The sequence below is a fragment of the Alexandromys fortis genome, unplaced genomic scaffold (assembly GCF_014885135.2).
Source record: "Alexandromys fortis isolate MF-2015 unplaced genomic scaffold, M_Fortis_MF-2015_v1.1 scaffold_6, whole genome shotgun sequence".
Classification (NCBI taxonomy): domain Eukaryota; kingdom Metazoa; phylum Chordata; class Mammalia; order Rodentia; family Cricetidae; genus Alexandromys; species Alexandromys fortis.
Window position 1 is genome coordinate 272,873 of NW_026067902.1, and position 13,089 is coordinate 285,961.

Here is a 13,089-nt window from a genome sequence, read left to right on the forward strand (position 1 = left end):
CCAGGGAGCTGCCTGTCACGGCCTCTCCAGAGTTGAAACTACAAGTATGTGCCACCATGCCTGCCTTTATGTGGGTTTTGTAACTCAAACTTCGATCTTCATGCTTATGCAGCAAGCACTTTACCAAACAAGGTATCTCTCCAGCCTCTTTAACATACTTTTTAAAAGTTCAAATGGATTACTAACCTTAAGCTGCTAACCACCAGGTCAAATGTGTTTTCTTGAAAGGGAAGGAATTCTTCATCAGCTAAAATATTCACAGTAGGTATATCTGTTTCTGAAGAATTTTTCTAATGGTAAAAAAACAAGTTCAACATATTTAAATAGTTTCAATTACTAAGACAATCATTGTTAAATACTGTTAATGTTATATTCACTCAGTAGTGTCTACCAAAAAACAAAACAGCACAAAATGCGGCACACAAAAGGCACTCAAGAATTAAGTAACACCTAGCTGTTCCAAAAGAATGTAAGAAATACATCCATTCACACTAAAACAAATCTCAGCAACTGAACATTTCAGTGCAACAAATGAAGCCACAAAGTACTAGATGTAAATCTGGGTGACCCTTTATACTCTTAAGATTTTTTTTTAAAACTTATATAAACATGACTAAAATGTTAGAAACTGTAAATGAAAATACTGAGGTTTTATGACAAACTAATTTTTAAAAGCTTCTAAAAAGCAATAAACAATGTGAAAGTGGGTGTATTATAAATTATGAAGAGTTAACATCTCTAAAATATAAACTTTTACAAATGACCTAGAAAAAAAAATACACCTATAAGCTCTAGTCAATGAAGGTCAGAGGAAAGGCACTACAAAGTTATTTTAAAAATTCAAAGTCAAGGAATACCAATGAGTGTCAGGTGTGGTGTTGCACACCTTTAATCCCAGCACTTGAAGGCAGAGGCAGGAAGACCTCTGTGAGTTCTAGGCTAACTTAGTCTACACAGCTGTTCCCAGACAGCCAGAGAAGAAAGAAAGAAAGAAAGAAAGAAAGAAAGAAAGAAAGAAAGAAAGAAAGAAAGAAAGAAAGAAAGAAAGAAAGAGGCAGGCAAGCAGTTAGTTTGTGTTCTTTGCAGAGGACCCAGGTTGAATTTCCAGCACCCAAAAAGGCTCACACCCACCTGTAACTCCAGTTTCAAGGCACCCGATGCCCCCTTCTTGTTTTCACAAGCAACAGGCATGCACATGATGCACATACATACAACCAGGCAAAACACTCATAAATACTAACTAAAAATAAATTTTGAAAAAGAAAGAAACACACCCATGCCCAGAGAGAAACAAAGACAGACAGAAAGACTCTGACTGACTGATAAATGGCCAAAATCCAATAATCAAGCTATCTATCAAGTCATTTTACTGAACTAGTAATCAAAGACAGAAAAAATTAAAAAGGCAATTTTAAATTTTTACTTGTCTGAGTAACAAAAACAAAAGGGGTTGGACCAGGGTTGCCAAAGAAAAGAAGAAAAAAAGCACTTTCATGGAAAAAACTCATTCATCTTTCTAGGGACAATCTGGAGACATATACTGAACATGAAAAATAAATGAACAAATGAATTCTATCAAGAATTTATCTACAGGCAAAAAAGTAAATAACCAAACACACAGTCACTTCCCAGGTGATGTTAACAGCAGGATGCTACCGAGAAACCAGAACTGCAGCAGGGTCCTAGACCTGCTCAGATAAATCTGCTATGTGATGCACACATACTGGCAGGCTATGTGGTCATTTTAAAAAGAGGTACACACATATAAACAATATTAAAACAGAATAACATCCCATAAAACCATGGAATGTTAATGTGCTACTGTCCACATGAACTTGGGCAATGGAGGTAGTTACACGTTTATAAAGGTGGGAGGCCAAACGGCCCCAACAGCTGTCTCTGGGAAGTAAGATTAGGAATCTCTTCCTTACTGTATTCCTGTATTGTTTGAGTCTTCCTCATGTGCACATATTTACAATTACACTTACATTACATTGTGAAAAAAATAAAGAACGAAAAATTAAGCCAAGTGGTCAGAAACAAAGAGTATTAAAAAGCTACCTACCAAAGCATATTCTGCAATGTCTGTTTGGAAAATCTTTCCCACAATCTCCTGCAATGGGATAATCAGAGAAAAACAATTACCAAAATTTCCAAAGGAGTAAATTATAATTTTTAGTTTTATAATTTTTTTTCTGATCAATTCCAGTATGATATGCAAATTTAGAAGACATAATGAATACCACAGATTTAATACATGGAATTAATTATATTAATACATTTAACTTATTTAAGAAAATAAAGAATACATCCTACTCTACTCAACTACATGAACTTTTGGTTCAACACGCTACAAGCTAGACTGCACACTCCTGTGATAAAAGGACTTGGGACAGATTCCTGCTTTCAGTCTCCATTCAAAGAGTTTACAGAGAAAGCAAGAAAGGAGCTAAGGGGGCTGGAGAGATGGCTCATCGGTTAAGAGCATTGCCTGCTCTTCCAAAGATCCTGAGTTCAATTCCCAGCAATCACATGGTGGCTCACAACCATCTGTAATGGGGTCTGGTGCCCTCTTCTGGCCCGCAGGCACACATGCAGACAGAATATTGTATACATAATAAATAAAAAAATATTTAAAAAAAAAAAAAGGAGCTAAGGGGCTTGTTTTCCGTTTCAATGATCCTCTCTTCTTTCCAAGAGTAAAAGGGTTCGGACGACTTCTGTCCCATTTTAAATTCCCCATGCTGCTCTTTTCTCCAGGATCCTGATCCCTCCATCATTACGTCCTCTAATCTTTAATCTGGGTCTTCTGGTCTCTTCTTCTCACCTAACAACAAGCATTATCTTCCCAGTCTTGATAAAATTCTTACCTCTGAGCACCTTTTTGGTTTTATCCAGTTTTATTTGTGTATTAGAAACGTACACTTGATAGTTTTTTGCTTATAATTAAGGACTCTACTCATGAGGTCCACAATTCTTGGTGCCTAACCATGTCACTAGCCACTAAATCGCCCCCTAGTGGTGTCTCACGGTCTAAGCATGAGCACAGCAGTCTGTTCTCACTGGGTCAGTCCTGGTCAGTCTATCTCTTCATCTATAGCACCATGAGACCTCCAGGAAACATCTTCAGTGATTTCTATTACAGCTTCACAGCTGTTAGAGAAACCGCTACTTTTCAGCTCACAGCACATTCACTTTTTTGTTTCAGTGCTTAGCAAGCGTATACCCTACCAATACTTTGTTAGGCAGCGGGAAGGAGAAAGAGAGTACTTAAGTTGAACTGTTTGCTGATTTCCATGGCATAGCTACTCCGACAAGGTGGATTACATGCTACTTGACGCACGCTTGGTAAGAGAGGTACAGAACTGGTTCTCAGATGCCAGTTCCAAGACACTACTGTGGAAAGCAAAGAAAGAAGCTAATCAATCTGATTATCTATCAGCCTCTCTCTTGAAAATCTGAACAAAGATACATATAGACAGGAGTAAAGGTCTCTGAGCTAGATAGTACATACACTTAAGGTTAGAGCAGTGATTGCTAAAATCTAACTCTTGGCAGGGTTACAAAATAGTAGTACTTGACAGTTTCTACGGTGTGACTATTTCTGCCATAGCTGATTTCAGGTTATCAATACAATTCCATTAAACAGAGTTGGAGAGAGATAACAATTAGCTCTTATGAGCTGGAAAAAGCTAGATTGGGACCACATATATCAAAAACACTAGGGATAGTATACAAGAGAGAAAGCATTAGATAACATGTAGCATCCATGTAACCCCAGAAAGTACGTAAACAGGGGTATACTTCATACTTCAGTTTCTAAGTCCCAATACCTTGTGAGAGACAGCTCTACTGCAAAATCTGAGTTGCATGAGAACTTCCAAAAAAATCTCTGTATTTAAATTGACTTCTGCTTCTTAAAAATCAAAAGATGGGCCAGAGACACAGCTTAGTAGTAGAGTCCACATTAGGCAAGTGTTCTATCACTTGAGTTATACACCTACTGAGTTGAAGTTACCTTAACATTCATACATTCATGATGTCAAGATTATTCATTGAGGATTATATAGGAACTATGATTTTGGTAATGAACAAAAATTAGCAACTCTAGTACAAGAAGAAAGAACACTAAAGAAACAAACATCCACCATGGACTAATAAGTGCTATGGAACTTAGGGTCGGCAAAAGTGGAGCACTGTTTTAGAAAGTAACCGTAGGACTGTTGAGATGGCTCAGTGAGTAAAGATGCCAGGTGCCAGCCAATCTGATGACCTACGTTCAGTCACCAGAACTGACATGGTAGATGGATATAATCAGCTTTCTATATCCTCTGATCTCCGTAGGTGTGGTGTGACAGGCATGCGCTTGCACACATACAAACATACACATGAGATACATGATTATGACGAAGTTAGAAGAGAAACCAACAGTCTGAGAAGATGGAGTATGACTTGGCTTCTACTTTAAAAGGATCACCCTGAAGTGAGAACAGATTGTTGGGGCCAAACACAGAAGCAGGGAGACCAATGTGGAAGTAATTGCAGCAGTTTAGGCAAGAGGTGCAGACAGCTAGGGTCAGTGTGGTGAGACAAAGGCAGAAAGGAGTGGAGCTGCAGATATATATGAAATCCAAAAGAGAATTCCAGATCCAATCACTCATCAAGTTCTGCTGGGTTTATTAGCTTTTTCATACATTACAGCTTTTAAATCTGTTCATCTCCCAAGACTGCACTGCCTTTAACACTGCCTCCTAATGAATCTGTCTTTCTCTCTTCTTTACTTATTCTTACATGACATGCCAAATTAATAGTCCCTAAGGATCACTGTATCTACTCCACAGCACTCTCCTGACCTTCTGCCATGTTGACTTTCAATGCTATGAACCACCAACCAACATCCTGTGCCTCTAAAACTACATCAAAGTTTCTCCTAACCGTTAACTTTCACTGCACTTCAGTAAATGTTTTATTTCCTATGGCATTTCTTATTGTCAGTAGTAGCAATTGGGGAGTCTCACAATTCCCCTGCACTCCAGCCCAAATATATGCTTTATCAAAACAGATTTTTCTTAAGACATTTCAGGAGTTTTGGAATGGCTCAGAAGTTAAAGAGTAGATTCTGCTCTTTCAGAGAATTCAAGTTCATTTCCTACCCATGTCAGGTGGCTCACAATAGAAATCCTAAGACATGGCTTGTGTTAGAAAATGTGAAATAAACTATTATGAGTACTATTAAATGATATATATATTTTATACAGTTTCTAACTAATAAAATTAATTTTTCTTGATTATGAATGTATGTACTCTACATTGCCAAGAGTCAAATCCAGAGCTTCACATACAATGAACAAGCGTTCTGCCATTGCACTACACACCAGGTAATTATCAAAAATGCTTAAACAAAATGAAAATAAAGAGAAAATTATATAGGTTTAAAGAAATTACTGAATTTCTTTAGAATACTTAAGTTCCTTTAAAATTATTATATTAAAGCACTGAATAAATGTTTAGCAATTTTAAGATAATAAAAATCTAAATATTCAACTAAAGTGATAAGGGAAGTCTTTTCTTAAAATAAACTAAATTAGGGGCTGAGGAGATGACTCGGTTGCCTTCAAAGCACTGTGAGTTCAATTCCCTGAACCCACATTTAAGATAGCTGATCACAGCCGTTCCTGCAATGCTTGCAAAGGGGTAGAAGAGACAGGCAGCTCCCAGGGCTGGCCCCCTAGTATAGCCTACTTGGCAAGAAGACGGCCTACAAGAGACTTGTCTTAAAAACCACATGTACCTGCACACACAAATGCTCTAGGGATGCTTATGTATGTGCGCACACACAATTTTATTTTTCAAAATTGATTAAGCCAGTGTATAAAATACCTTATTTAAATGTTGTGCTATGTAGCCTCTTCCACATCCCACATCCAGTGCAAGGGGAAAATCTCTGAAAAAAAAAACAGACATAAAAGCTAAGCTTTGCAATACAGTCCATAAAATAATCAAGAACTAATCTCAAGTAAAAACATTTTACTAACTACACCTTTCAGGAGCCTTGACGCACCAGCTCTATCTAGCAGAAGATATAACGTTCTACTCTCCATATGAAATGTCATCAAGCGTTTTTAAACTTGGGCTGGGGATATAGCTCAGTGGGAGAGTTCCTGTTTAGCATGTGCAAGACACTCAATTCAACCTCCAGCACCACAGGGGAAAAAACAACTAAAAACACGGCCTCTAAAAACTTCAAGAATTATTGAACACTTAGGAGTACAGTAAGTTCCAAGTGTCCAGGTCTAAGTAAGTCAATTCAAATATCTTCTTTTTCTTTAAATACATATTTTTAATTCTTATTTTATATATCTGAATGTTTTGATGGCAATGTATTGTATGTATATAATGTGCACGCCTAGTGACCATGGAAACCAAACATGGGCATTCGATTCCTTAGAACTGAAGTTACAGATGGCTGTGAACCTCCATGTGGGTACTGAGTACAGAACCCAAGTCCTCTGGAAGCACAACCAGTTCTCTTAACTACTGAGCTGTCTTCCAGGTCCCAACTCAAACATCTCGTATAAGCAGCAATCAATACTTGAATTCAGTCAATCTGAACCCAGAGACAGAAGAGTAAAGCTCCGTATCAGACTAGCTCCTCTAAATTGGGACACACATCAATTTTGTTTCTATAAACAAAAGAACAGAAAGAACTGCAGTTTAATTTTTCTTAAGAATGGCTGCCAAGGGAGATGCAGGGGAAGAGGACTGTGGTTGGAATGTAAAATGAAAAAAAAAAAATTTTTTTTTTTTGGTTTTTTTTGAGACAGGGTTTCTCTGTAGCTTTGGAGCCTGTCCTGGAACTAGCTCTTGTAGACCAGGCTGGTCTCGAACTCACAGAGATGAACCTGCCTCTGCCTCCGAGTGCTGGGATTAAAGGCGTGCGCCACCACCGCCCGGTTGTAAAATGAAATTTTAAAAAATAAATTAATTAAAAAAAAGAATGGTTGCCAAAACTGGGCTGAGGAGATGGCCCACAAATAAAGTGCTTTCCATGTGAACATGATGACTTCCAAGCACCAGCACCCACACAGAAGTGAAGTTTAAGTGTGGCAGCACGTGCCTATAATCCCAGAGCTGGAAAGGAAGAGACAGATGGATCTCTGGGGCTTGCTAGGCAGCCCGAAAGAAACTGGCCCCCAAAGGGAGTGGCGCTACTAGGAGGTGTAGCCTTGTTGAGTAGGTGTGGCCTTGTTAGAGGAAGTGTGTCACTGTGGGAGCAGGCTGAGATTTCTTATGCTCAGGATTACCACCCAGTGTCTCAGTTAACTTCCTGTTGCCTGCAAGGTGTAGGATTCCCAGCTACTTCTCCAGCACCATGTCTGCCTGTATACCGCCATGTTCTACACCATATGATAAAGGATTGAACCTCTGAACTGTAAAATGTAGTGGCGTTTCATTTATATTTTAATAAATAAAGCTTGCCTGAAATCAGAAAAGTAAAACTGTCACACTGGCCAGCCTTACAGACCAGGCAGTAATGGCACACACCTGTAATCCAAATAGCCACAATAACACACACCTTTAATCCCAGTAGCTTGCCATAGAAACCAGGCCGGAGTGGTGCACGCCTTTAATCCCAGCCCTAGAGAAGATTATAAAATGGGAGGAGACAGCTCTCAGTCTCAATCTCATCTGAGGTTTCCCGGAGGCAGGATCACCATTTTTGAACTGAGGTTAATGTAAGAGCCAGTAAATGGCTGCTTTGCTTTTCTGGTCTTCCAGATGAACCCCAATATATGTCTCTGAGTTTTTATTGATTATATATCAGTAAGCAGGACACCCCAATTAACTGTTTTCCTTTATAAGAGTTGCCCTGATCTCCGTGTATCCTTGCAGCATTAGAAACCCTATCTGAGATACCAGTCTAGTACAATCAGCAAGGTCCAGGCAAGACTCTGTCTCAAAAAATATGGGAAACGTGGCAAGGAAGACACCCAACATCAACCTCCCGTTTCAGTATGCGTTAAGTACATATGCACACTCATACCTGCAACACATGTATGCACATATGTTCATGCATACACATAAAAAAATGATAAAAAGATGCATGTCAAATTATAAAATACCAGATGGAAAAACACTGCTGACATTTTATTTTACTTAATGCTTTATGTCTGGATTATGAAGGAACAATAAATAATACTTTTAGAATTAGAAAAACATGTATTCAAATTTTGGACCTGCACATGTGACTAAACGTGATTAAGCCTGGCTACATCTGTTACCTCATCCATAAAATGAAAAAGTGTGGGGCCAGGGAGAGAGCTCCATGAATAAAAGCACTTGCTGCATTTGCAGAGGACCCAGACTCGTTTCCGACACCCGTATCAGGTGGCTAACAACTACCTGCAACCCTAGTTCTTCCAGACTCTGTAGGTACCTGCATTTACATATGCTCAGGTGCACATATATACAGATAAAATTAAAAACAAAGTCTTCAGAAAACAAAAGAAATTACTGCTTTTACTATGTATAAAATATTTAGCTCAGTTGAACTGTTTAAGAAAAATGAGTTATCTCACTGTTTAACAGTACTAAAAGGCCCCAACTCTTAAAAATTGTAGTAAAAATCTGTGTAGTTTTTTAAATTAATAAAGCAGAGCACTGATAATACAAACTTCTCAGCTGTTTATCTGTTTATCCTTATGATATAAAGGATGGAAACTGTAGGCTTGTGCATGGTAAGCACAAATCCAGGCCTGTTAAGTACTAATAATGGACAGGATGTCAACACAAGAACATTTAAAGGTATTTTAAAGAATTTAATTCCAAACAATTAATGTTTAAATAAAAATTTCAGTCACAAACACAACAATCTTCATGGATTTAGCTTTATTATCCTTATAGCTGTGGCATAGTTTGTGAACTCCAAACTGAAAAGCAAAACTTAATGCTTCATTCATTAAATCACAAACAAAGTATAATTCAGGGAAATGGTAACAATAAGCTATTTTTGTCTTTAAAATAATTAGTGACAAAAATGAAAGGAGGGGGCCTTTTGCCATAAGGAAATATTTTCTACCTTACAAAATTATAGACTCCTTTTCATTTGTGAGAGCCTGTGATTTTATAAAACTCTCCCTGCTTTTAACAGAAAACTGTGATAAATTTATCCTATATTGGTATAATTCAATGAAGGTCATGTAAAGAAAAGTCAACAAAAAGGAGTGATTTGCTAATGTCGGAGAGCAAGTCTAGTATAAAGCCATTATTTGGCTGCAGTTCCACTGCATGGTGACAAGCCAGAATCAATAAAGCTTTCATTATGCCCAGAGCATGGAGCAACAGATACATCAAGATTTTTATACTACTTAATGAAAGTGTTCTTTCTCAAGTCATTCCCCAGAGAACTGTCATAAAATCTGTACTACCATTAGCAATGTGTAAGATAAAATGGGCAAGGCCTTACCGACAAAAACTGGGAAACGAATCTAGCTACACTTTCTCCCTCACTCAAACGGCAAAAGATTCTATTGCTCATTTCAGTAAAACCTAAATGTAGGTTTAATAAACCTTAAGATTACACATATAGACAACATTTTAGTTCTATATTTTGAGCAATCTCTCTATTACTAAATTTGGTCTAAACCAAATAGATCAGCCATTCAGGCTTAAAGAAAGGCAAAAGTTTTACATCCATACTATTTTTTAAAAGAGAAAATAACAATGAAGAAAATGTCATTTGCTTTCCCAGACAAGAAAAAGGACAGCCAGGTGGGGCCATGCATGCTCATCATCTCGGCACTCAGGAGGCAGAGGCAAGAGGAGTGCCATGAGCTGGAAGCCAGCAAGCCTGGGCTACATCGGGAGACCCTATCCCCAGCATCTGAAAAGGAAAGAAGATGTTTAGAGTTATTTATATCGCCAATTCTGGTAATAAAATTTTCACACATCAAGTTCTCATCATTTAGTTTCAAGTCTCCACTCAAGGACAGACTTTGTTGCTCACCAGGAGTGGTGGAGCACGTCTGTATTCCCAGATGCTCAGGTCAAGGCCAGGCCTAGGAGTTAGAGCAAGACGCTGTTTAGGGAAAGAGAGAGAGAGAGACTAAGAGAAGAAAGACAAGCGGGGAGAGGGAGAAAAAGAGGGACTGCAGCTCATTATAACATCATCTCCTACCTGGCTATGTCATACACACGGTCTGCAATCCGACTGCCAACCTGAAAGATTTCAAGTCAGTGGGTTAAATACACAGAGGTTTAACAGAGAAGTAACATTCTCTTTTTAAACCTAAGAGTCATTCAAAATGATAAGTATTTTGTAATCCCATTTTCTGTTTTCCCACCGCAACTTTCTTTACAAATACTGGATATAGATAAAATATTATAAAACGTATCCCTGGAAACAAAGTGAAGCAAATTACTTTAGAGCCAATTTAATAAAACCAAGATTAAATAATCTGCTAAGTGTGGCAGCTATATATGTCTATATATGTTTATAGACCTAGCAGTCAGGAGGCTGAGGCAGGAGGATTGCTACAAACCTGAGGCTAGTCTGTAATAAATGGTGACATGGTGAGTTCCAAGCTAGCATATACTATAAAGACCCTTGTCTCAAAACCACAAAAACAACATAAAGATCAGGACGCTGAGACAGGTGGGTCTCTTGTGAGTTTGAGGCCAGACTGGTCTATATTACATAGTGAATTCCAGGACAACCAGACCTACAGTGAGATTCTGCCCCAAAACAAACAAAGCAAAAACTTGCTCTAAACAGTCTTTAAAAATGGTATACATACTTGGCCTTTGTATTCCATGTGATGCAAGATAAGAATGAAAAGGAAAGAAACATTATCCTGATTGGTTTTTGTCAGCTCAACACAAATCCAGACATACCTAGAAGAGAGAATTCTTTCTTTCCTTCTCCTCCCCACCCCTTTGATTTCTCAAGGCAGGATTTCTCTGTGTAACAGCCTTGGCTGTCCTGTAGTTGTAGACCAGGCTGGCCTCAAACTCACAGAGATCGCCTACCTCTGCCTCCTGAGTGCTGGAATTAAAAGTGTGGGCTGGCCACTGCCCATATGAAAGAGGGAAATCTTGGTTGAGAAAAAGTTTCCATAAGATCAGCCTATAGGCCAGGCTGTAGGGCACTTTATTGATTAATGATGGATGTGGGAAGATCCAGTTCATCCTGGGTGGTGCCGCCCCTAGGCACCAGAAAGCAGGATAAGTGAGGCGTGAGGAGCAAACCAGCAAGGAGCATGATTCCATAGCCTTTGCTTCAGTTCCTGCCTCCAGGTTCCTGGGCTGACTTCCCTCAGAAATGAAGTGTAACTTGGGAGTTGTAAGATAAATCCTTTCTTCCTCAAGTTGTTTTTGATCATAGTGTTTTATCACAACAATAGAAACCCCAACTAAGACCAAGACAACTGTAATGTTAAGTTGGGAGTGTTCCCCCAGCCCCTGGCATCCATCCCAGGCTCCTGGCCTGGGAGTTGCATTGGTCTGGACTCCAAATCCCAGAGTGTGCTAGGTCCTGATCCCTCCCACAGGGTATTTAAGTGGGAGCCCAGGGGAGGAAGACATGGTCCTGGGTTTTGCATATGCTCCCCGGTTTTCTGTCTCCCCTGCCAAGCTCTAGGCCAATAGAAAGTGTTGCATTTAATAACACATGGACATTTTAATTCGGTTTGATTTGGCCTGATTGGATTTCTTTGCACCGGCGGAGCGGCTCGTCTTAGGATTTTTCCTAACAACTGATATGTTAGTGTTCACAGACATTGGCATGAAATACATTAAATTAAAAATTATTCACCTTGGCTAAGGATTATAAATCAGTATATAAATGATCACTTAATAAAAACTTAGTACAAACTTTGTGTAGCTTCTAAATGAATTAACTATGTTTTGTCTGAGAAAGGACACCCAGGCTGGCTCTGAACTCATAACAACCCTCTAATCCCCAGTTTCAGCCTCCTGAATGCCAGGATCACAGATGTGTGTTACCACACTCACCCGATCTACATTAACTGCTTTTTTTGTCCTTTTAGTAACTTTTGCAAATTAGTGAACATCAAGTCTGGAAAAATACAGTTGACCAGCTCTCCCAGCACAACATAAAAGTGGTGGTGCACACCTTTAATCCCAGCACGGGAGGCAGAGGCAGACGGATCTCGGTGAGTTCGAGGACAGCCTGGTCTACAAGAGCTAGTTCCAGGACAAGCTCCAAAGCTACAAAGAAACCCTGCCTATAAATAGATAGATAGATAGATAGATAGATAGATAGATAGATAGGTAGGTAGATAGATAGATAGATAGATAGATAGATAGATAGATAGATAGATAGATAGATCGATCGAAAGAAAGAAAAAGAAAGAAAGAACTGGGTTAGTGACATGTGGCGTTGAAGTCTACTATTCCTTCACACACTTCACTCAGCCTCTTATAAACATTCTGGAGCTGTGATTACTATTTGAGAACTCGGAATATAGTTGTTTTTGTTTTGAGAGGGTGATGGGCAAGGGTTAGTCTTTTCCCTTCGTATACTTTACTGAATATATTCTAGTTCTGCATTCACGCGGCTTCAGTCCGGGTGCTTGTAATCCGGGTGCTTTTCTTGAACAGAAAGAGGTGTTTATTGAAAGGCCCCTTACAGGTCCTTTCCGCCTCAGGAGTTCGGGACTTATCTCTTCCTTTTCCTAGGTGACTCATCCCATCTCCCATCTCAGCTCGACTGATTTCTCACATCTTTCTCCACAGCCGCCGCTCTTGACCATCCGTGCCATTAATCCATCAATCAGGCCATTTCACTTCTTCTTCACCTCATTTGGCTGAAGTTACATTCCTTGTCTACGCGTGTCTCGCGCTCTCTCCTTAATGCTATCCTGCAAAAGCGGGGGTCTGGAGTGTGTGTGTTTGGGGGCGGGAGGAGGTTATTGCTTTGCCCTGGAACTCAAGCAGAAGCAGTACCTGCTAAGCGAATGAGTGACTGCCGTGCACACAACCTGAGCCCCGGACTTTCAGAATACCAAGGCCAGGAAAGGTGAAAGCTTCTTCTCAAGGTCACAGGGCGGGGTGGGTCTGCCTGCCCTG

General features: G+C 39.4%; 1 protein-coding gene across 3 annotated transcripts in view; it reads right to left on the bottom strand.

Moving 5' to 3' along the window:
• Ndufaf5 (NADH:ubiquinone oxidoreductase complex assembly factor 5) overlaps nt 1-13,089 on the bottom strand; it is a 32,843-nt gene that overhangs the window by 19,452 nt on the left and 302 nt on the right. Inside the window, exons 2-5 of one of the 3 annotated variants that reach the window (XM_050134324.1) lie at nt 10,178-10,218; nt 5,881-5,944; nt 2,066-2,113; nt 187-290 (exon numbers count right to left, since the gene is read on the bottom strand). In XM_050134324.1, the coding sequence (XP_049990281.1) occupies nt 187-290; nt 2,066-2,113; nt 5,881-5,944; nt 10,178-10,218 (257 nt within the window). Of the gene's footprint in view, nt 1-186; nt 291-2,065; nt 2,114-5,880; nt 5,945-10,177; nt 10,219-13,089 lie in introns of those variants that run through there. The other 2 variants (XM_050134325.1, XM_050134326.1) reach the window with 2 other exon arrangements.